The sequence below is a fragment of the Babylonia areolata genome, chromosome 8, assembly GCF_041734735.1.
Source record: "Babylonia areolata isolate BAREFJ2019XMU chromosome 8, ASM4173473v1, whole genome shotgun sequence".
In the NCBI taxonomy this organism is placed as follows: domain Eukaryota; kingdom Metazoa; phylum Mollusca; class Gastropoda; order Neogastropoda; family Buccinidae; genus Babylonia; species Babylonia areolata.
The window spans coordinates 48374401-48399400 of record NC_134883.1 but is presented as its reverse complement, the minus strand read 5'-3'; the positions used below and the strand labels follow the sequence as shown (position 1 = coordinate 48399400).

At 48.3% G+C, this 25000-nt stretch overlaps 1 protein-coding gene across 4 annotated transcripts in view; it reads left to right on the top strand.

Annotated features, from left to right (window-relative positions):
* Positions 1-25000, top strand: part of LOC143284892 (uncharacterized) — a 129435-nt gene that overhangs the window by 52183 nt on the left and 52252 nt on the right. For all 4 annotated transcript variants that reach the window (XM_076592020.1, XM_076592019.1, XM_076592018.1 and 1 more), the window contains 3 exons: positions 19877-20059; positions 21534-21826; positions 24609-24653. In XM_076592020.1, coding sequence (XP_076448135.1) covers positions 19877-20059; positions 21534-21826; positions 24609-24653 — 521 coding nt within the window. The remainder of the gene's footprint in view (positions 1-19876; positions 20060-21533; positions 21827-24608; positions 24654-25000) is intronic.

Here is a 25000-nt window from a genome sequence, read left to right as displayed (position 1 = left end):
CACAAATAAGTAAATAAATAAATACACGTGAGCACGTGGGGTTAATCTGAAGTGGCCTCTTTACCCCCTCCCCCCCCCGCCCCCCCCACCTGCCTGTCTTTCACCACGTGTGTGTCAGTGTGAGCCACGGGAATATCCGGCTACCCCCCGTCTCCCCCCCACCCCCCGTCCCCCCTCGTTTTCCAGTCAGCTGCCATTTCCCAGAAAACCACCTGACTGCACGTTGACGTCAGTGTCCGTGATCCGGCTCTTTCTCTCTTTCCCCCCCTCACTGAGGTGTTGCACTGATTTTCTGGCATCAGTTTTCTGGCACCAGTGCTAATGCTGCAGAGGTGGCTGTGCATTTCTCGCGTTGTGTTGTGTACTGTCTGTGTGCTCGTGTGAAGTCGACAAGTGTTTGCTTCGTCAATTTTCTTTTTCTGCATCAAGGACGAGGACTTCTCACTGCAGAAAATGAAAGAAGACCGGAAACTGACTTGGTAGATGCAGTAAAGAGCTGGGTACATAAGTGACAGTCGTTCTGCCCAACAGCGTCATCATCATCATCAGCAGCAGCAGCAGCAGCAAACTCTGTGTGGCGCCCGCGTTGTCAGGTGAACCATGAAGAGGTTGGCGACAGTGGACCAGTCCCAGCGGCTAAGCCGCAGCATGCCGTTACTCCTGTCCCCCCGCCGTCCCCTCTCCCCCTCCCCCCACAGGGCCCTCTCCCCCTCCCCCCACCGCCCCATGTCCCCGCGTTGGCCCCGGCGCCATCCCCAGCCCCGCCACATCCACTACATCGGCGGGATTCGAACCACGCTGATCGGGTCCGGGTCGTACCCCAACGTGCACGGCCACCCGCAGCGTCTCACCCTGTGCTGCGGAGCCGGGACTGGGGCGTCCCTCCACAGGACCACCAGCACCTCCTCCATGAAGGAGCTGTCCCGCACGGGGGTCTTCAGCTCCTCGAACAGCACGTGCAGCCCGGCCCGGAGAGCCAGCAGCTGCGGAGACGTGTCCCGGGGACCGCTCTCCGCCCCGCGGGACTGCTGGCTGTCGGAGAGCGGGGTGTCCCTCAGCGGCAGTCACGCGGACGGCGGGTGTGGCGTGCACACGGACGAGGGTTGTGTCACGGGCGTGGAGGACGCCGCGGAGACCGGGTCCCTGAGGTCCTTGGGAAGCTCCAGCGCCTTCCACGAACTGACGTGCGACAGCGAAGCGGACCTGGACCCGCTGGACAGTGACGGGGCCGGCAGTGAGTGGGGGCTGTCGCACGGCAGCGCTGTGTGCAGGGCGGACAAGGAGCACGTGCTTCCCGGCAGCGAGGAGCGGAGCCTCGTGACAGACCGCCGCCCCAGGTGCGCCCCCTTTGACCCCGCCGCACGCTTCTTGAAACACCCCGCCGGAGCCGTCTCCGGAGATCCCCCGTCCCCTTCCCCAGGTGAGGCCCCGCCCCGCACGTGCACACTGACGGCCCGGCAGACAGAGGAAGAAGGGACAGGGTTGGGACAGAGGGACACAGTGACTGATCCCCACGCCAAGGGGGCGACAGAGGGGGCGGTGTGGGACGAATACACTCCGGGGTGCACCTCTGCTCTGAAAGACAACAGACAGTTCACCCCTGCACAGAGAGACCTCGAAGAGTTCACCCCTGCACAAAGAGACCTCGAAGAGTTCACCCCTGCACAAAGAGACATCGAACAGTTCACCCCTGCACAAAGAGACATCAAACAGTTCACCCCTGCACAAAGAGACATCAAACAGTTCACCCCTGCACAAAGAGACATCAGCCCCAGCCAGCAGCTGCCAGCAGTCACAGACCAGCGGATACAAAACGTTTCTCTGCCATCAGCCGGACTCGCGCAGTCGCCGCTGCACTCCCCCCTCACCACTCCCACCCCACCTCCCCCTCCCTCTCTGCTTTTGACCTGTGAAGGTCGTGTACCCAACACACAGCAACAGCCCGCCCAGCTGTTACTACTACAGCTCCCACCCGCTTCTGACCCGGCCCACCCGGTCACACGGTGGGTGCAGCGGTTGGAACAGGGCCCCGTGGTCAAGATCCCCGGCAGCGGAGGTGGGAACCACTGGACCCAAGTGGAACAAAGATCGAACAGCGTTGTTGTGGAGGACGTGGGAAAGCAGAGGGAAGAGCGGGCGGCAGTGTGTGTCACTGTCTCTCAGGGCGCCGCCGCCGCTGTCCGGAAACCATCACCACCAGAGACTGTGACGCAGGAGGGAGGAGGAGAGGGGGGGAGGAGGAGGAGTGGCGCCCTCCACCCTACCCACCCCACCACCACCCACCACCATCACCACTACCACCACCACCTCCCGCGAGGGCGTGGAGGGCAGCAGCAGCAGCAGCAGCAGCAGCAGCAGCACCGTCTGGCATCTGGCGGCAGTGAGAAGGCAAACGGTGGCATCGCAATATCTTCCCCCGTTTTTTCCGCCGAGGGCGAGGAGCCTGCTTGCTGCCCCCCTGTCGCGGGCGAAGAGGAAAACAAGGCGGGGCGGCGTGGTGGGGGCAAACTCACTTTGTGCTCAGTGGGTAAAAACTGTGCAGGTCTCGGTTCCGGAGCCAGTGGAGGGAAAGGCAGTGTGTGCAAGTGTGAGAGAGCTGGCGAGGGCCGGACTCGCTCAGCCTCGTGTGTACAGCTGGACAGGACCACGTGGGCAGACACGGTCAGTGGTGGTGGTGGTGGTGGTGGTGCCGTAACCCCTGTGGTACACTCTCCTTTTGTGTCGTCACACCAGACAGGCAGGGTCATTGACTGCAGTGTAACTGGTGGTAGTTCACAGACAGGCAGGGTCATTGACAGCAGTGTAACTGGTGGTAGTTCACAGACAGGCAGGGTCATTGACTGCAGTGTAACTGGTGGTAGTTCACAAACAGGCAGGATCATTGACAACAGTGTAACTGGTGGTAGTTCACAAACAGGCAGGAGCATTGACTGCAGTGTAACTGGTGACAGTTCACAAACAGGTAGGATCATTGACAACAGTGTAACTGGTGGTAGTTCACAGACAGACAGGATCATTGACAACAGTGTAACTGGTGGTAGTTCACAGACAGACAAACTCATTGACAACAGAGCAACTATTGACAGTGCCGCAAAGAGGGTTGGAAACACTACCTTTGCTTATCGTGCTGTGACCAGCCAAGACGGCGTCAGCCGTGTCTTTTCATGTCATGTGGGTCCACCCCCCAAAGGGTGTAGCGTGTTGACAGGAAGGGAAGACAGAGCGCGTGACGAGGAGAAGACAGAGAGAGAGGACAAAGCACGTGACGAGGAGAAGACAGAGAGAGAGGACAAAGCACGTGACGAGGAGAAGACAGAGAGAGAGAACAAAGAGCAGAGACACGAGGAGAAGACAGAGAGAGAGGACAAAGAGCAGAGACACGAAGAGAAGACAGAGAGAGAGGACAAAGAGCAGAGACACGAGGAGAAGACAGAGAGAGAGGACAAAGTGCAGAGACACGAGGAGAAGACAGAGAGAGAGGACAAAGAGCGGGGACAAAGTGCCGCTCACTCCCCAGCAGCAGTCACAACCTGCTTCCCCCCCTCCACTTCCTGTCAACAGACCTGCAGCAGCTGTTGTCCTAACGAATATAGTCCTCGCTTCATCCACGCTGTTAATTGCTCGCTCCCCCATCACCACCACCACCACCACCGCATCTCCACCACCACCACCACCACCACCACCACCCCCGCACTTACCCGCCGTGGTTCAGCCCCCGCCCTTCCCGAGGCCTGTCAACAAACAGGCGCTGCTCAGCCAGCCGTCAGCGCACAGCCGTCGTCACCACCACCACCACTGGTGGGGGGTTTGCTTCACGCGCTGCCTGGAAACCCCCACGCGTCACGGCCTCGTGAGTTCACTGGGTGAGAGGGAACGCCCCTCGCCCCAAAACACACCAGCCGGGAAAGTGGGTCATCCCCACCACGCGCAACACGCCCCTCATCACAAAGACATCAGACTTGCGGATCACAGCGCGGAATTCCTACTCCCGCCCGTGCGAGAAGTAGGGGCCTCAACTGACGTCACAAAGGACCATTGTGAAGGCCGGGGAGGCGAGGACTCGTTTGTCAGCGGCACGGCCACAGCCAGAGAGGGAGGGCAGCAGAGCGGGAGAGAGGAGCAGAGGACTGACACTAAGCCCACCCAGCAACAGGCGCTGCTCTTTCCGGACCAGTGCAGAGGGCAGGGACAAAGCCACCCCCTCCTTGACGCTTCATTTCCAGCCCCAACAAACAGCGCCCACAGGCCAGTGGTCATCGCACCTGCTGACACCTGCAGGTACACACACGTGTGGTTGTCTTCCACGCTGTCCACGCCAGAGGACCCGTGCAGGGAAGGAAGAAAGACGTCAGTGATGGCAGGGAGCGGTCAGAACAACAGCCCTAGTGCCAGTTTCAGTCTGTTGGACAGTCTGCAGCAGCAGCTGTCATTCCTGTCTTCAGACGACACGCTGAACACGTCAGATTCACAGGTGTGTGGAGAGGTGTCGTGGTACACGGACCACGCTGAGGCGTCGCTCCCCAGGGTGTCCCGTGCTGATGACAGGGGCAGCCTTGTTCAGGACTCGGGGAACGTGTCATTTACCTCGCAGACAACCCAGTGGCAGCGACACACCGCTCAGGTTTCAAGGTCAGCTTTTTCATCGTTTGACGGACGAGACACCGACCCCGGGGAATGGAACGCGGATCATGTTTCCAGTCACGGATCACTGGCGTCGGAAACCAGACAGGAAGCTTCATTTCGTCACGGCCGAGTGAGCCAGATTGTGTCAGCCTGGGGGAACACGTTTTCTGCTGGTGGAGACGGAGAAGGGAGTGGGAGAAGCGGGTTCAGGGATCAGGATTACAACTCACCGCTGTCTTCTTTCCAAAGTATAGCGTGGCAGCCACCCGCCTCCTCCTCCGAACAGGAAGACAGTGACGGCAACTACACCTCCGTCAGTTCAACTGAAAGCAGTCACTACAACAGTCATAGTGAAATTGAGTACCTGAACAGCGACAATGAAAGGGAAGATTACGACAATGTGGACTCCTTCAACGAATTCGTCTGTGGGCTTCAGGGCCAGTCCACGTCTGACCGTCCATCCTCACACTACAGGACTGACCTGGTCACCTCCGAGTTCAGGGCCAGTCGCCTTCGCTCCTGCATTCAGGAGACGATCGTGGAGGCAGATGATGAGAGCGAGACGGCGGATGAGGCGGACACCACGACCACCAGTGTCAGCAGCTACAGGAGCACGTTTCACTGCAGCCTGCCCCAGTCTACCCCCAGACAGCAGGTGCCGGAGATCAGGCTGTGGGGACAGTGACCAGCACGTGACGCACGTCTCTCCTGCTGAGGACGGACCCCTCACGTCCTCTGTGCACCTTCTGCAGGACCTGAGCGACAGGCTGTCTAGTTTCAGTGACGCGTCCTTCGAACTCCACACCCTTCAGGACTCTTACTTTCGCTGACGACGTGTCCGAGTCACGTCACTCTGCCTGCAGCAGCCCCGCCCCCTCTGACGTCAGTGAGGGGTCCTGGTACTCTACGTCAGCGACAGCCGAGGTTAGAAAGCAGGCAGAACCGTCAGCTCGTTTCATGCTGGCCGAACAGTCACAGACAGTGGAGGTCAAACACAGCGCAGACTTGACGAGTCATATCAGACTGGCAGAATATTCCCACCAGACAGCTGAGGTCAAACAGCAAGCAGAATTGACAGCTCGCTTCAAGCCAACAGAATCTTCACATGAAGAGGTCAGAAAACAAGCAGAATCCTCAGCTCGTTTGAAGACGGTACAATCTTCACGAACAGCTGAGGACAAAAAGGAGACAGAATTGACAGCTCGTTCTAAGTTGGCAACAGCTTCACAAACAACTGTGGCTAGAAGACAGACCGAATTAACAGCTCTTTCGAAAACGGTGCAGTCTTCCCAAACAGCTGAGGTCAAGAAGCAGACAGAATTGACAGCTCGTTCTAAGCTGGCATCGTCTTCAGAGACAACCGAGATCAGAGGACGAGCAGAATTAACAGCTCGTTCAAAGATGGTACAATCATCACAAACGGCCAAGACAAGCCAAACAGAATTGACGACTCGTTTGAAGGTGGCGGGGTCTTCACAAAATCGGAGCTTGACACGGAGAAACCTGACCCCAGTTTTTCAACACGAAGCTTCCAAGAGGGCCAAATGGATTGAGGACAACGTTCTCTTGTTCCAGAAACTTTTGAACGACTTCAGCTCACAGTGCAAAACTACCGAGCAGGTGCTGATGGAGGAGATGATGTCGTTTGACTGCTGGGCGTGATGGTGACGCAGTCAGTGTGGAGGAGACAGAACCCACCTCTTGTGGTGACCTCTACCATTCCTTCACACAAGAGACTTTAGAGAAACGCCAGAGCCACGTGTGTCCATTCGTGGAGGATCACCTGCCCGTCATTCGCTTCAAACGTTTCTTGAAGAAGCAGCACAACTCCAAGCTGAATGGCCGCAAGATTTTCCGCGTCCGCCACAGGCTGGGCAAGCTGTCGGAGTCACCAGCCACGTGTGCTGCACGTGCCGAGAAGGCTGTGGACGACTGGCACGGGACTGGGCCGAGTGACATGCATGTGTCCTGGATCAAAAACTCCCCTCTCCCTCCACCCAAACCCTCCTCCTCTTTCAAACAACAACAGCACATTGTCGTGTTGACCGACCACACCAACGTCACCAGGTCCTTGTCGGACAGTGCTTATTCCACCACGTCGGACGCCACGTCGCGTCACGTCAGCGACCTGGACTCGGTAGCGATGAGTGTGGGCAGCAGTCGAGGTGATGACGTCAGCAGCATCACCACTGACGGCAGCCTGGACAGCGACAAGCTGGCCTCTCTGAACGACGTGTTTGAGCAGCTGGACGTGTGTGAGGGGGAGATTGACCTGGCCCTGCTGGACAGACTGCAGGTGGGACACTACAAGGCCGACACCTTGTGAACACCGACACCTTGTGAACACCTGGACTGACTGACACCTTGTGTACACCTGGATTATCACTTCAAGGCCTTCTGAACCTGGATTATCACTACAAGGCTGACACCTTGTGAACGCCTGGATTATCACTACAAGGCTGACACCTTGTGAACACCTGGATTATCACTACAAGGCTGACACCTTGTGAACGCCTGGATTATCACTACAAGGCGGACACCTTGTGAACACCTGGATTATCACTACAAGGCGGACACCTTGTGAACACCTGGATTATCACTACAAGGCGGACACCTTGTGAACGCCTGGATTATCACTACAAGGCTGACACCTTGTGAACACCTGGATTATCACTACAAGGCTGACACCTTGTGAACGCCTGGATTATCACTACAAGGCTGACACCTTGTGAACGCCTGGATTATCACTACAAGGCGGACACCTTGTGAACACCTGGATTATCACTACAAGGCTGACACCTTGTGAACGCCTGGATTATCACTACAAGGCTGACACCTTGTGAACACCTGGATTATCACTACAAGGCTGACACCTTGTGAACACCTGGATTATCACTACAAGGCTGACACCTTGTGAACACCTGGATTATCACTACAAGGCGGACACCTTGTGAACACCTGGATTATCACTACAAGGCTGACACCTTGTGAACGCCTGGATTATCACTACAAAATGGACAGTGTAAACACCACTGCAGTTTGTGCAAAGCCATACACTACAAGGCTGACGCTGTGTGGACACCTTACAGACGTGTGGATTGTCGGTAAAAAAAAATTACGTTACTGTGCAAAGAAGTCACCATGGTCATCATCAGTGCGGATACCAGATTTTTATTTTTATTTTTTGCTCTTTCTTTTTTTTTATTTTTTAAATATACATATTTCTGTCTTTCTTTAACCTGCATGTTCAGAAATCCCTCAGAGGAGCTCAGCTGATTGTCATTCTTATCTCTTATGGATAGATAATTTGCAATAATGTGCAAGTGACAGTAATTGGTTGCATGCATGTGTTAAAGGTTTACTCTGAAATACAGAGAGAATGCAGAAGACGTGCTTAAGGTTTACACAGATGTAAATGGAATGCATAAGACGTGTTAAAGGTTTACACAGAGGTTTACACAGTGAAGTGTAGAAGGAATGCATGAAACGTGATAAAAGGTTTACACAGTTAAATGCAGAGGGAGTGCATACGACGTGTTAAAGGTTTACAGTGAAGTGTAGATGGAAATGCAAAAGACGTGTTAACACTTTACACAGTTGACGTTTCATGTGAATGTTGACGCGAACGTCAAACGACCCAGTAAACGAAACGTGGAAACAGCATCAGAATGCACAGTGACTGCAGAAATGAGACAGAATGACAGAGTGACTTGATTGATACACAGCTGCTGATCAAGCTGTGTTGTGTGCGGAGTGGAACAAATTGAGGAAGTACTTTGTGCAAGTACTATTGCCATTAGAACAACGACGTGCGTGTGAGTCACCAAGTGGACACTGTTCAGCATTCAAGTGACACTCGAGGGACTCTTTGAGAGCCACTGCTACCATCGGAACAGTCTGTGTGCATGTATGCGATCTCGGTCATCCCTTTGTGCCATTTCAACGGATTGTAACGTCGAAAACTGTGTTCAGGATAGTGGGTGTTGTTGTTATTGTTGTTAAAACTTTCAGGTCGATACAGTTGTGTGTGTGTGTGTGTGTGTGTGTGTGTGTGATAGAGAGAGAGAGAGAGGGGGTGGGGGGGTGGGGGTGGGGGGAGTGGGGGGTGTCACGTACCTTGGCAATGGAAGATGACTGTTAGTATTTCTTTGCCCTTGTTAATTTTTGAAATGTAAAACTGGATGGACATTAACACTCGAGTGAAGCATAATTCTTTTTATTTTTTATTTATTTTTTTTTTTTTAGGAATTTAGCCTATCATCACTCTGTCTCTGTGTCTCTGTCTGTCTCTTTAGATCTGTGTGTGTGTGTGTGTGTGTGTGTGTGTGTGTGTGTGTGTGTGTGTGTGCTTATTTCATTTTTTGGTCTGGTTGCAAAAAAGTATATTGTACATATTATATGTGATCTTCGCGAAGTCAGTGAAGGCGAAAACTTGGCACAGGTTATCGTAGTGCGTGAAGTGAGAGATTGAACAGTCAGTGTTTTCAACAGGGTGCAGACTCGGCAGCACGGTCAGGCGTGTCGTCCATCATCAGTTCTATAATAATAATAATAATAATGGTATTTATATAGCGCTGAATCTTGTGCAGAGACAAATCAAAGTGCTTTCGCACCAGTCGTTCACACGCATGCATAACTCTAAAACTGTAGAAACTAAAGACAAGGAAGGGCAGGCAAGGGAGGCTATTTTGGGAAGAGGTGGGTTTTAAGGCCAGACTTGAAAGAGCTGAGAGTGGAGACTTGACGAAGCGAAAGAGGAAGTTCATTCCAATCGCAAGGTCCAGAGACAGAGAAAGAACGGCGGCCAACAGTCGAGTGTTTGAATCTGGGTATGCGTAAACAGAGTGGATCCGAAGCCGATCGTAGTGAGCGAGATGGAGTGTAGAGGTGAAGGCAGCCACAGAGATAGGAAGGGGCAGTTTTGTGAATACATTTATAACATAAGAGTGCTGATCTTGACGGAAGAGGAGACGGCGCGAAGAGTCCCCTCACTATCTTCTTCCCGTTAGACGACCAACATCGACTTGCCGATGACTCTGTCGTGGTTCATGCATGCTGGGTATTTTCGTGTCTCCATAACCCACCGAACACTGTCATGGGTTACAGGATCTTTAACGTGCGTATTTGATCTTCTGCGTGCCGTATACACACGAAGGGGGTTCAGGCACTAGCAGGTCTGCACATATGTTGACCTGGGAGATCGTAAAAATCTCCACCCTTTACACACCAGGCGCCGTTACCGTGATTCGAACCCGAGACCCTCAGATTGACAGTCCAACGCTTTAACCACTCGGCTATTGTATGGTTAGATAGGTCAGGAGTCGAAGAACTCTTAGCTCTGATGGATCTATAAGTGAAAGATTTTAAAGTTTAACGACATCAGATTAGAATTTCTGCATTATTTTGCACTCGGTAGAAGCGAGAGTATTACAAATATACCCATAACATTAAAAAAAAAAAAAAATTGTGTAGGCCGTTGCACTCTTATAGTGCAGAAATTGTCTCAGTCGTGTACTATGACCATCAGAGCGGCAGAGGAGGCAACTGCTGTCTTAACTGTCTGAGTTGGAATTTGATTGAAGTGGAGAGTGTCTTGCCCCGAGTAACATCCCCCACTCTCTCGGCATCTAAGGGAAGACATGCAGCTGTTGCAAAGAGTTGCAGCACAGAGACTCAAAGCATCGAGGGAAAAGATTCAATACAGAAGGGGAACAGAGTTTCAGGGTTATTTAAAAAAAAAAAAAAAAAAAAAAAAAAGAAAGAAAGAAAAAAAAAAGGCAGCATAGAGGGTTTCAGGAGGGTGCACATTCAGAGGGATGAGGGTGGTGGTGGGTAGCGGTGGGGAGTGGGATGGAGGGGAGGGGAGGGGTAGGGCACTTAGAAAAACGGATCTGGAGGAGGACCAGAAAGCAGACGGGCTGTTTGAAAACATGTTTCACGTGTTGTGGCAAAGAAGAGGGGGAACAGTGTGGAAAGTGGTGGGTGTGAGGGGAGGGGGCGGGAACAGGAGGGGGGCGGGGGTTCTGGGGGGAGGGGAAGGGAGCCTGAGACGATGCAGAAGGCGCGAGGAGGGAGGGGTGGTGGGGAGGGGGGGGGGGGTGTGCGGGGGCGGGGGTAAACCACCAAGGCGTTGATGTGTCTGATAATAAGTGCACTTCTCAACAGCCTTTCGTTACATGCATGTGAAAAGTTAGCGCCTCGTTTTTATTTCTTCCTTCGCCGTGAGAACTGACGCAAGAGGCCCCCAGAGACTACAGGGAACTGCGTTGTTCTGAACCTGGCGAAACACTTCCACTTTTGTTATGCAGAGGTTGTGGAAAGTTGGCACTGATGTTAAGGGCTTGTTTGCATCACGACACGACAGATGGTGCCGCAAAACTGACTGATCAGACAGAACACGTCCCCAATTGTCGGACTGTGGGGCTGTGTGTGTGTGTGTGTGTGTGTGTGTGTGTGTGTGTGTGTGTGTGTGTGTGTGTGTGTGTGTGTGTGTAGCTGATGAAGTAATCTGTACCGATGGCAGCAAACAGCCTAGTTTCACTTCAGTGTAGGCTTTGTCACTTAGTTCGCCTTACAACTTGCAAATGCTGAGTTTTTGGGGTTGGGGATTGGGAGGGGGTTGGGAGGGACTGTAACATGAATGACGATGTTAATCACAAATTAACAGATGACCATGCCAATAATAAACTTAAGAATACTGTGCCAGATTTCTCCAGGTCTGTCGGTTGTGTGTCGGAAGCCTGGGTCTCTGGAATGGTTTTCCAGTCCATCGTCGTTGTTGTTTTGTTGTTGTTGAAGTTTACATTTGGGCCAACAGCAAAGTGAGAGCTGTATTATCATTTACAGCTTAGTCTTTTGTGAAGACTATGACTCTCAAACTAGGAGGCAAAATTGCACTGGTTCTTCGTGCTGCAGCCTTGTGGGCTAGTTGGCCTTTTTGGGAACCATCCCAACGCCGACTGTCCTAAAACCCTCTTGGCCGAGAGAGTGGGGATGTACTTGGGCAGGACACTCTCCACTATAATCAAATTTCAGCCCAAATAGTCGGAACAGCAGTTGCCTTCTCTGCCGTTCTGATGGTCATCGTCGGACACGACTGACTATCAATATGTTGTTGTTGTTTCCCTTTATTTTTTTTCTGACTCCCCTGCGGCCGGATGCATGGAACTGACCTCGTGCTCGTTACGACATTGGCCACAAAGGCACGTGATGCAGAGTGGTGGTGTGGTGAGGAGAAAAACAAAAAATAAAAAAGGAAGGAAGAGAAGTAGAGAGGAGGGAGGGAGTTAATTAGTTTTGCTTTTTCCGCTCGCCGTCTGGCGTTACCCCCCTTCCCCATCTGCTGGGGGGGAATAGAACTGAACCACGTGACGGTGACAAACGCCATTATTGGAGGAAAGTTAAGAGGAAAGTTCCACCATATGGTGTTGAAACCAGAATGTGCAGACTTCTGTTCATGTGAGACTGGGAGGGAGGGAGGGAGGGAGAGAGAGAGAGAGAGAAGAGGGGGGGGAGGGTTTAGGGAAGGGAAAAGGTATAGAATCTTGAGGGAAAGGAAATGGATCTTTCCCTAAAGTTCGATCAACTTACGTGTGCACCCACTCAAAGAATTACATCCGTCAGTGGAATATGATTTCAGATTCAACGTTGCTTGGGGACACATATAATTATAGAAGTTGAAGATATGAACAGACAGAACAGAATGAAAATGTGGAGTACACAGTAGAAAAGAGAAGTGTCAGTATAGATCCATTGCCTCATTTTGGCCCCTCCCCCCCACCCAACCCCCTCACTCACCTTAGTGATTCCATTCAGTCTACCAAATGTATCTTTTTTAAAAATATTATTTCCAAAGTGATATTTATATATCCATCTACCTTCCAGAACTTAGCGATATATATCCATATCTGCCACTGATTCATATCCATTTACCTCTCTATTTCCGACCTTCGTGACATCGATATCTGTCTACCTACAGAACTCTTTATTTCCTTAGTGATATCCTGATCCATCTACCCCCTATCACTCTAAGTTCTTAGTGATATCCATCTACCTGCTATCACTGTTCTTAGTGATCTTACATATATATCCATTTACCCCCTATCACGCTAAGTACTTAGTGATATCCTTGTCCATCTACCTGCTATCACTTTTTAAGTTCTCTGTGATATCCATCTACTTGCTATCACTTAGTTCTTAATGATACATATCCATCTACCCCCTATCACTCTAAGTTCTTAGTGATATCCATATCCATCTACCTGCTATCACTGTTTCCTGCCATGTGTGTCACAGCTGCACAAAGCTGTTGTGGATTGTTGGAGCCAGTGTTAAAGAGAGCAGGGGAAGAGGTTTATGTGGGATTGTTAAAACACACACACACACAAAGTTGTAATAATAATGAATGTCATTGGAACAGCGCATTTCTCAGAGTAAAGATGGATTCCTTGTTCTGGCAGTTGCCCATTCACACACAGTCACGCCCAAAAATGACTAACCACACTTACACACACACACACACACACACACACACACACACACACACACACACACACTCTCTCTCTCTCTCTCTCTCTCTCTCTCTCAAACTCTCTCTCCCCCTGTGCACACACACACACACACACACACACACTCTCTCTCTCTCTCTCAAACTCTCTCTCCCCCTGTGCACACACACACACACACACACACACACACACACACACACACACACACACACACACACACTCACTCTCTCTCTCTAACTCTCTCTCCCCTTTGCACACACACACACACACACACACACACACACACATACACACACACACACACACACACACACACCCTACACACACACACACACACCCTACACACACACACACACCCTACACACACACACACATACACACTCTCACTCACTCACTCGCATGGTGACTAAGTCCCAGTGTCTGTGATGTCAGCTACTATTGATTAGCTAGGGCAGTTCCTTCATTGTGTGGGCCACTGCTTGACTGAACACAAAACAAGACGCATCGCACTCACCTCGGCCTTGTACGAAGGAGCAGGGTGGCAGAATGGTTAAGACATGATTGATTGATTGATTGATGTGGATACTTATACACCGCCTATCCTTGGTCAGAGACCAAGCTCTAAGCGCTTTACAGGCTGCCTACCTGGGTAGAGCCGACTGACGGCTACCACTGGGCGCTCATCATTCGTTTCCTGTGTCATTCAATCAGATTTCAGACGCACACGCATACACACTCACACAGACATGTAACATTTTACGTGTATGACCATTTTTATTTATTTACCCTGCCATGTAGGCAGCCATACTCCATTTTCGGGGGTGTGCATGCTGGGTATGTTCTTGTTTCCATAATCCACCGAATGCCGACATGGATTGCAGGATCTTTAACATGCATTTTTGATCTTCTGCATGCGCATACACACGAAGGGGGTTCAGGCACTAGCAGGTCTGCACATATGTTGACCTGGGAGATCGGAAAAATCTCCACCCTTTACCCACCAGGTGCACCGAGATGATTGCCAATACAGTGTTCGTGAGAATCTTGGTTTGAATCCCGGTCTCGCCATTTCTGTCAGGTTTGACTGGAGAATCAAATCAAACATCCTACTCATTCAGATAACTAACATGACAAACTGGGGTCCAGTATGCAGCACTCACTGGAAAAGAACCCAGGGCGGCATAAGAGTTGTCCTCTGTTGAAGAAATCCACTCTGATAGGTACACAGATACATGTATATGTATGCACTCAAGGCCTGACAAGCATGTCAGGTAATGTTGCTGGTCAGGAAAATGCCTAGCAAATGTGGTGTAGTGTATATATATGTATGGTGTTATCCGAACATTGAGAAACTGAAACTGAAAACCTGTGCTCCTGTTATTTCTTATCCCTCCTCATCTCTCTCTCATTTCTGTTGGATAAAAATGAACACTACGTACGTAATCAGCACTTATATATCAAGTCCAATGTCAGTGTCATGTTCCCATGATGTGGATTTTAACAGATGTTCTTGGCTCACGGCGGATTTGGTGAATGGCGGCCACTCATGACTTTTGACTTTATGCATGGAAGTTTTGATATCATTAGGTCATTCTGTTCACAGCCAGTTTGGGTGTAAACTGTTGGTTTTGATTGTTTTTTTGTTGTTGTTTTTTTTGTTTTGTTTTGCCATTACTGGTATGAATTAGAAAAAAAAATTATTAAAGATTTTGTAATGCAAAACACACTGCAGAAGACTGCAGTTGAAAGTTTTGTTTTGTGAACAATTTTCTGCATCAGTCAAGCAGTTTTATGGACCGAGGAATATATTGTACAGGGTTTATTTCTTTGTGTACTGTTAGATAGATAGAGAGAGAGAGAGAGAGAGAGAGAGAGAGAGAGAGATTATGTGTGTGTGTGTGTCCACAAATGTACATGTATGCATGAGATCTCTGCACAGGTGTGCAAATGTGTATCTTGGTATATGCCTTTGAAAAGAATCTCTGTGTGCCATACATATTTATACATGTTGTGCAGGTGTGGATAATAAATGATGAAAGAGAACTTAGTGGTTTTGTACGTTTTGTATCAGAAGAACCAAGTGGCTGTCTGTCTGTCTGTCTGTCTTGCTCCCCTTCACCCCCCCCCTCCTCCCCCCTCCCCCCAGTGTACGCAACTCAGTGTGACATTTGCTTTTCTTTTTCCTTGTTGTGATCAGTTTTTCCCTGTGTGTGAATGCATGCACTAGCACACAGTGATCAGGGAGAAAGTGGCAGAATGGATCCCATGTGTATCTGCTAGCACAGTGTCCATGGAGGTCTGGGTTCGAATCCCACTCACACCCTTTCAGAAGTTTCTCCTAAGCTTGGGCTGGAATATCAAGCTGGTTGTGTAGTCATTCATATGAGAACAAACCAAGGTCCTGTGTACACCACACACTTGGCACACTGAAAAAGAACCCACGGCAACAAGTGTTGTCCTCTGGCAACATTATGTAGAAGGAAATCAGCTCTGACAGGTATATATATATATGATAGTCAGTCGTGTTCGACTATGACCATCAGAACAGCAGAGAAGGCAACTGCTGTTCCGACTATTTGGGCTAGAATTTGATTATAGCGGAGAGTGTCTTGCCCGAGTTACATCCCCACTCTCTCGGCCAAGAGGGTTTTAGGACAGTCGGCGTTGGGATGGTTCCCAAAGGCCAACTAGCCCCCAAGGCTGCAGCACTAAGAGCCAGTGCAATTTTGCCTCCTAGTTTGAGAGTCATAGTCCTTCACAAAAGACTAAGCTGTAAATGATTTCCCATTGACTGGAGAAACCACTGATAATACAGCTGTCACTTTGCTGTTGGCCCAAATGTAAACTTATGTTGATCTGTGATATAAGCTGAGCGTTTGGCTTAACTCTCTGACAGGTACACAAGTCTATATATGCATGCACTCAGGCCTGACTATCTTATTGGGTTATACTGCTGTCAGGCAGCCCCAGCAGATGTATATGGATTTATCTGAACGGAACGATGCCTCCTTAGAAAGCTGAAACTGTCCAGTTGCCAGCAAAGTTTACCTTGAAGATGGAGCAAGGTGCAATAAGCCATGAAGATGAGTGGCATGTTGGGCAGACACAGACTGACAGTCCTATGGGTGTGCGTGTGATGAAGCTGGTGTCGGGAGGTGTGTGTGACATCTGAGACAACACACGTAGTCCTATGGGTGTGCGTGTGATGAAGCTGGTGTTGGGAGGTGTGTGTGACATCTGAGACAACACACGCAGAGCAACATCACAAACGTACTCACCACTGAGCTACCAAGGATCCCCATTCATGAACCACCTGGGAGGGCTGTAAAGTGGGTCAGCTGGGAGAGCAGCACAGCTCTGTGTGTGTGTGTGTGTGTGTGTGTGTTTGTCTGTGTGTGTGTGTGTGTGTGTTTGTAGTAGTAGTAGTAGTAGTCTTCAGTTGTGATATTAACTCTCTCCATACGAACAGCGAAAGAGACGACGTTAACAGCGTTTCACCCCAATTACCATCATCAAAATATTGGAAGCGGAAGGCTCTTATACTGAAGAGGTGAATGTTGACAAAGAATACCACAATTCTGACGACGGAAGCTAAAGGTTGGGTCATTCAGACACCCACTGGACATCCGATGGGTCTGTGCAGAGGAGAAGAGACGACTGGTCGTACTGAGTGAGTTAAGGGGGGAGGCAGGGGGGGAGTGGAGGGGGGGGCGTGGTGGTGGGAACAGTATAAGGCAGAGGGTGAAGAATGGTGTGTGTGTGTGTGTGTGGGTGTGGTGGGGAAAGATACAGAGAATTGGAAAAAATAAAACATTAAAAGGGGAGACATAGGTCACAATATAGAAGGAAACACTAACATCAAACAAATCTAACAACTGTAAGCAAACCTTCTGCAATAGCAGATAACATCTTGAAATTGTCAAAAATACATTCAAAAGAATGTGTGTGCGTGTGTGTGTCTGTGTGTTTGTCTGTGTGTGTGTGTGTGTGTTTGTCTCTGTGTGTGTGTGTGTGTGTGTGTTTGTGCGTGTGTGTTTGTCTGTGTGTGTGTGTGTTTGTGCGTGTGTGTTTGTGTGTGTGTGTGTGTGTGTGTGTTTGTCTCTGTGTGTGAGGAGACCCTGCACTGCTGCTGAGTCACTTCGGTGGTGTTCAGTGATGCCTGTTCTGATTTAACTAACTTAGGACACCACCGACTAAGCCCCCTTACTGACAACAGTAATGGCTTAGTCACGGAGCCAGACTTGAGTGAGCGTCCCTCCCAGAGTGGAGACCGCCACCAAGTCCTTGTAACGGCAGTCCCCCATGAATCCGCCGACACTGAAGACCTTGACAAGACTCACCCCAAGCACGGAAGAAACAACAAAAACAACAGCAAAAAAACCTGTTCTTTCTTTCTTCTCGTTCATTTAGGTGGACACCCCGGTCTCCGTGATGGAGACAGCTCAGTGTACACTGCCAGTACTATTCTTTGAATACCGTGCATTGCTTTCTAAAAAAACCGAAACGATGACTGTCAGGAGGGAAAAGCTGCTGCTGATTTTCATGACATGACACACACACACAAAGAAATAAGGGTGGACTCAGCAGAGTACAGTCATCCCTGTGAATGAAAATGCCCTGATTTCCCATAAAACAACAACAAAACACACACACACACACACACACACACACACACACACACACACACACACACACACACACACACACACACACACACAGCAGCAGCAGCAGCAGCAGCAGCAACACCAACCAACCAACCAACCAACCAACCAACCAAACACACACACACACACACACACACACACACACATGGAATCAGTAACAGACAAGAAAACACAGTCAGATACATGAAAACACCTCAGACACAACAAAATAAGGATGAACACAGTTATAGTCCAGACATCCCCGACAATGAAAACATAGGATTTCCCTTAATTAAAAACCAAATCAACATATGAACATTATAATCAGTAATGGACAAGAACACACAGTCGGATGCATAAAACACTCCATACACAACAAAATAAAGATGGACTCGGAATAGTCCAGTCATCTCTGGTGATGAAAATGTTCGATTTCCCTTTAAAAAAAAAAAAAAAAAAAGGAAAAATTTTACAAAAGACTGAGGAGCAGATTTTCTAGTTCTATGTAAGATCCAGTTCTATCCAAACTCCCTGATAACCTCCGTCATTCGGATTCCCTCGCATCTTTCAACTCACTCAGTACAGCCAGCCCTCTCTTCTCCTCTACACAGACCCCTCGGATGTCCAGTGGGTGTCTCAATGACCCAACCTTTAGCTTCCATGTCAGAATTGTGATATTCTTTGTCAACATTCACCTCTTCAGTATAAGAGCCTTCCGCTTGCAATATTTTGATGGTGGTAATTGGGGTGAAACGCTGTTAACGTCTTCTCTTTTGCCGTTCATATGGAGAGAGTTAAATCTTGTCTCAAAACCACCTTTTCCCCAGCAGTAAGTTCAATTGTGGCAGGTCCGCTTCCTTTGCGTTAGCTGTGCTTGACTATGTGTGTGTGTACGTAACTACATGCATGTATATGAATGCGTATTGTGTGTGCGTGTGTTTATGTAAGTTTGTACCTGCCTATGTGTGCGTATGTGTTAGGGTAGCTGTTAGATACACATGTATGTTAAAATGTATGTATGCAGTGTGTGTGTGTGTGTGTGTGTGTGTGTAGTCACATTTTGGTGTGTATGTAACATTGATGTAATGTTTTATGTTAACAAAAGCGTTTTTGTAAAGCACCTAGAGCAGATTTCTGGATAGTGTGCTATATAAGTATCCATTATTATTATTATTATTATCCATTGTGGAGATGTGCTGTGTGTGATCTCCCAGTCTGTGCCTTCAAACCGTGAGAGGTGTTGGCAAAACGCCCTGTCTTTCAGCCTTGCTGTGTGTGGGTGTGTGGAAAAGAAGGGAAAGAGGAGGGAGCCACTGAAAGGCTCCACATGGTTTGGCCTGTCAAAATATAGGAGCAAAAAGGATCAGAAAAAAATATGCACAACTTCCTAACTTCATCTGGCTGTATAGAACACAGCCATCTGGTATTCTGCCTGATTCTACTGTTTGTTACACACGTGTGCTCTAGATGTTGTTGTTGTACATCTGCACAGACATCTCTGTTGCGCTTGCTTATATCTTTTCCCACATCTCTGTCTGTTCCCCTCACACTTTGTCGCTCTTTGTGTTTGTTCTTTGCATTCTCCTGTTGCAAACCACTGTCTTTTCTTTGTCTTTATTCTTGGCATTATGTTGCAGATCACTGTCTTCTCTTGTTTGATTCATAGCATTCTCTGTTTCAAGTGCCTGTCTCCTCTGAGTTTCTAAGGATTCTCCTGTTGCAAACCAGTGTCTTCTTTTTGTCTTTGTTCTCTGCATTCTTTTGTTGTAAATTATTCTTCTCTTTGTCATAACTCATACACTCACCCTCTCCATTTTAGATTTTGTACTTTTCCACATTCTGTGCTCTCTCTCTGTCTGTCTCTTCCTTTCTTAGTCCCCTCCTGATAATACAGCTCTCACTTTGCTGTTGGCCCAAATGTAAACTTATGTCAGTCTGTGATATAAGCCGAGTGTTGGGCCTATAACAACCATTAAACAAAACACGGCAACAAAATGTGTTGAGCGAGGTGGTTGGAGTCGGGTGGGGGAGGAGAAGAAAAAATAATGACACTGAGTGTGTTCAGATCCCTCATCACTTGTGTCATTGTGTCTGATTGTGCAGATGAACAGGAGAAGTCATCGTCAACACCCCGGCAGAACGGAGACCTGGCGTCCACCAGAGTATCGGCCACCACGGTGCAGCTGTCGTCTGCGTCCCGGGGGAAGGAGAACGGGGGTGGGGGCCTGGCGGTTCGTGTCCGGTCCACGTCCAGAGAGAACCTGGCTGTGACCCCCACTGACCACAGTGAGTCTTGGCTGGACAGGGTGGTGGCATGGTCAAGATGCTTATGATAATGATAATAATAGTAGTAGTAGGCCTCCTTCGGTCATGGCTGACCATGGATAGAGTATATCCCATGTAATGTCTAACTGGGCTGTCTGCTTGGACCAAGCAGCGTCGCCTGTGACTGTAGAGACATTCATTCTTTAGTTTAACGTCTTTTCACTGTAAGTGATGTTAGACCATTTTAGAGACCAATGCGAGAGAGACAGTCTCTGTCACAGCGATCACATGTGTAAGCTGATGCTGGTCTGTCGGCTGCCGTCCCTTTTCTGCGAGCTCGCTTTTCTGCTGCAGCAGCTGACAGTTTGTCCTCACCAATCTGTAGCTGATTCTTGAGAGTGCTTCTCCAGCTGTTGTGGTCATCTGCAAGGTCCTCCCAGTGTTGATCTCAAGCGCCTTCATGTCACGTTTGCAAACATCTTTGTATCTCAGCTGTGTGCGGTCGATGCTTCTCTGCCCTGTGGCAAACTCTCTGTGATAATGATAATGATAGTTTATTTCTCTTGCACCTTTCAGGTGGTAGAATGGTCAAGACGCTTAAAATGATAATCATCTTCTTCTTCATTCATGGGCTGCAACTCCCATGTTCACTCAAATGTACACAAGTGGGCTTTTATGTGTATGACCGTTTTTACCCCGCCATGTAGGCAGTCATATTCCGTGTTCGGGAGTATGATAATAGTAAAATTATTTCTGTTGCTACCTATTTCTGTTGCGCCCTTTATTAAAATATGATAATGCTCAAGGCACGTCACATTAGATTGAAACGACAGCGGCCTTCACCAGACCCACAGTTTTAAGCGTCTTGACCATTCTACCACCTGTGTGTGTGGACACTTTCTATTTTTTACCTGCTGTCAGGATTTGTATATTAATGGTCAACAACAGAGGCATGTCTAAGTTCATTTGACTGATACTGAGCTCGTGTTTTTTTAAAAGTTGTTTTCTTCAGGTTCTTTGTCTTTCATGTAAAGTGCATTGAGCTCTTAGAGAGAAAATGTGCTGTACAGATGTACATCATTGCTGATATTATTGGTTCTTTGTCTTTCATGTAAATTGCCTTGAGCTCTTAGAGAGAAAGCATGCCGTACAGATGTACATCATTGCTGATATTATTGGTTCTTTGTCTTTCATGTAAATTGCCTTGAGCTCTCAGAGAGAAAGCATGCTGTACAGATGTACATCATTGCTGATATTATTGGTTCTTTGTCTTTCATGTAAATTGCCTTGAGCTCTTAGAGAGAAAGCATGCCGTACAGATGTACATCATTGCTGATATTATTGGTTCTTTGTCTTTCATGTAAAGTGCATTGAGCTCTTCGAGAGAAAGCGTGCTGTACAGATGTACATCATTGCTGATATTATTGGATAGGAGTGAGGCTGTTGGGGACAGCATCACTAATCTCCAGCCACATGTGTCACTGTGTCTCCACAGAGATCTCCAGCAAGCCAGCAGACAGCAGTGGATCATCTCGACCACAACCACCACCACAATCATCATCGTCATCATCGTCATCGTCATCGTCAGCCCAGCCAGCCAGCAGGCGGATTGAAATGACAACGGCCTTCACCAAACCAACAACAGCAGCAGCTTCAACGGACGACGCTGGTAGCAAAGTGTCTTCTGGTCAGACATCGTCATCATCAGCAGCAGGAGAGGTGGAGGAGGAGGGGGAGGATGTGGTGGATGAGGGGGCGCCCAGAATGAACCTTATCAGCTGGGATCCTGTGAGTTTCAGTTTCAGTTTCTCAAGGAGGCGCCAATGCGTTCAGACAAATCCATATACGCTGCACCATAACTGAAGGTGTGGTCTACAGATATGGGTTACGTTTGTTTTGCTTTTTGTTGTTTTTTTTGCTGTGTGTGTTTGATCTTCTTAGCTTGGCTTCCCATTTATTTTTCAGTTTCAGTTTCACGGGAGGTGTCACTGTGTGTGGACAAATCCATTTACGCTACACTGCATCTTCCAGGCAGATGCCTGACCAGCGGCATAACTCAGTGCATTAGTCAGGCCCTGGGCATGTACATATATATTTGTGTACCTATCAGAGTACATGGATTTATTTTACAGAAATTTGCCAGACCAGCTGTTTTGTTTGCATGGGTTGTTTTCTGTGTGCCAGGTGTGTGTTGTACAGGACATCCATTTGTTACCTCATTCAAATGACTAGACACCCATTTTAATTATCCAGTCAATGCCATGTGTGTTGTACAGGACATCCATTTGTTACCTCATTCAAATGACCAGACACCCATTTTAATTATCCAGTCAATGCCATGTGTGTTGTACAGGACATCCATTTGTTACCTCATTCAAATGACTAGACACCCATTTTAATTATCCAGTCAATGCCAAGTGTGTGCTGTACAGGACATCCATTTGTTACCTCATTCAAATGACTAGACACCCATTTTAATTATCCAGTCAATGCCAAGTGTGTGCTGTACAGGACATCCATTTGTTACCTCATTCAAATGACCAGACATCCATTTTAATTATCCAGTCAATGCCAAGTGTGTGCTGTACAGGACATCCATTTGTTACCTCATTCAAATGACCAGACACCCATTTTAATTATCCAGTCAATGCCAAGTGTGTGCTGTACAGGACATCCATTTGTTACCTCATTCAAATGACCAGAAACCCATTTTAATTATCCAGTCAATGCCAAGTGTGTGCTGTACAGGACATCCATTTGTTACCTCATTCAAATGACTAGACACCCATTTTAATTATCCAGTCAATGCCAAGTGTGTGCTGTACAGGACATCCATTTGTTACCTCATTCAAATGACTAGACACCCATTTTAATTATCCAGTCAATGCCAAGTGTGTGCTGTACAGGACATCCATTTGTTACCTCATTCAAATGACCAGACCCATTTTAATTATCCAGTCAGTGCCAAATGTGCTGTACAGGACATCCATTTGTTACCTCATTCAAATGACTAGACACCCATTTTAATTATCCAGATGACATAATCCTGGTGTCACTTAGCGAGATGACATAATCCTAGTGTCACTTAGCGAGATGACATGATCGTAGTGTCACTTAGCGAGATGACACGATCCTGGTGTCAGTTAGGGAGATGACATAATCCTAGTGTCACTTAGCGAGATGACATGATCCCTGTGTTACTTATCGAGATGACATGATCGTAGTGTCACTTAGTGAGATGACATAATCCTGGTGTCACTTAGCGCGATGACATAATCCTAGTGTCACTTAGCGAGATGACATGATCGTAGTGTCACTTAGCGAGATGACACGATCCTGGTGTCAGTTAGGGAGATGACATAATCCTAGTGTCACTTAGCGAGATGACATAATCCTGGTGTCATTTAGCGAGATGACATGATCCTGGTGTCACTTAGCGAGATGACATAATCCTGGTGTCACTTAATGAGATGACATGATCGTAGTGTCACTTAGCGAGATGACACGATCCTGGTGTCAGTTAGCGAGATGACATAATCCTGGTGTCATTTAGCGAGATGACATGATCCTGGTGTCACTTAGCGAGATGACATAATCCTGGTGTCACTTAATGAGATGACATGATCGTAGTGTCACTTAGCGAGATGACATGATCATAGCGTCACTTAGCGAGATGACATAATCCTAGTGTCACTTATCGAGATGACATGATCATAGTGTCACTTAGCAAGATGACATGATCCTAGTGTCACTTAGCGAGATGACATGATCACTTAGTGAGATGACATGATCGTAGTGTCACTTAGCGAGATGACATGATCACTTAGTGAGATGACATGATCGTAGTGTCACTTAATGAGATGACATGATCGTAGTGTCACTTAACGAGATGACGCGATCCTGGTGTCACTTAGCGAGATGACATGATCATAGTGTCACTTAACGAGATGACATGATCGTAGTGTCACTTAACGAGATGACATGATCGTAGTGTCACTTAGCGATATGACATAATCCTAACGTCACTTAGTGAGATGACATAATCCTAACGTCACTTAGCGAGATGACATGATCCCAGTGTCACTTAGCGAGATGACATAATCCCAGTGTCACTTAGGGAGATGACATAATCCTAGTGTCACTTAGTGAGATGACATGATCGTAGTGTCACTTAGCGAGATGACATAATCCTAGTGTCACTTATCGAGATGACATGATCCTAGTGTCACTTAGCGAGATGACATAATCCTAGTGTCACTTAGCTAGATGACATAATCCTAGTGTCACTTAGCGAGATGACATGATCGTAGTGTCACTTAGTGAGATGACATGATCGTGGTGTCACTTAGCGAGATGACATGATCATAGTGTCACTTAGCGAGATGACATGATCCCAGTGTCACTTAGCGAGATGACATAATCCCAGTGTCACTTAGGGAGATGACATGATCGTAGTGTCACTTAGCGAGATGTCATGATCCCAAGCTACCTGCTGGTAGGTTTGGTGCACGGTGACCGGTCAAGCAAGCAGTGTGTATCGAAAGTGATGTTGATGGTGTGTGTGTTGCAGAGGCCTGTGTTGAATCAGCTGTACAGCATCCAGTTGATGGAAGAAGTAAGTGTACTCCTTCAGACATCCATCGCAACATCATGTGTGTAAGCACAGCAAGCATTATCTGGCAGTGAATGATACATAGATTTGGTTTCATAATTGTTTGGAGCATTTGTTCAGCAGGAGCTTTCATAAATGGCGTCGTGCCTGTACTGATGCACAAGTTAAGTAGGTCAGTTGTGAAACGTCGTCTGCAATGGCTTGTGCTGTGAAGTTAAACTGTCTCAGTCATCGTAGCCAGCTGAGAACTCAGCTACATGTATGTGATTGGTTTTAGGCATTCAGATTTGTTTTAAAAAGTGACAGGCGCAGTGGCCGAGTGGTTAAAGTGTTGGAATTTTAATCTGAGA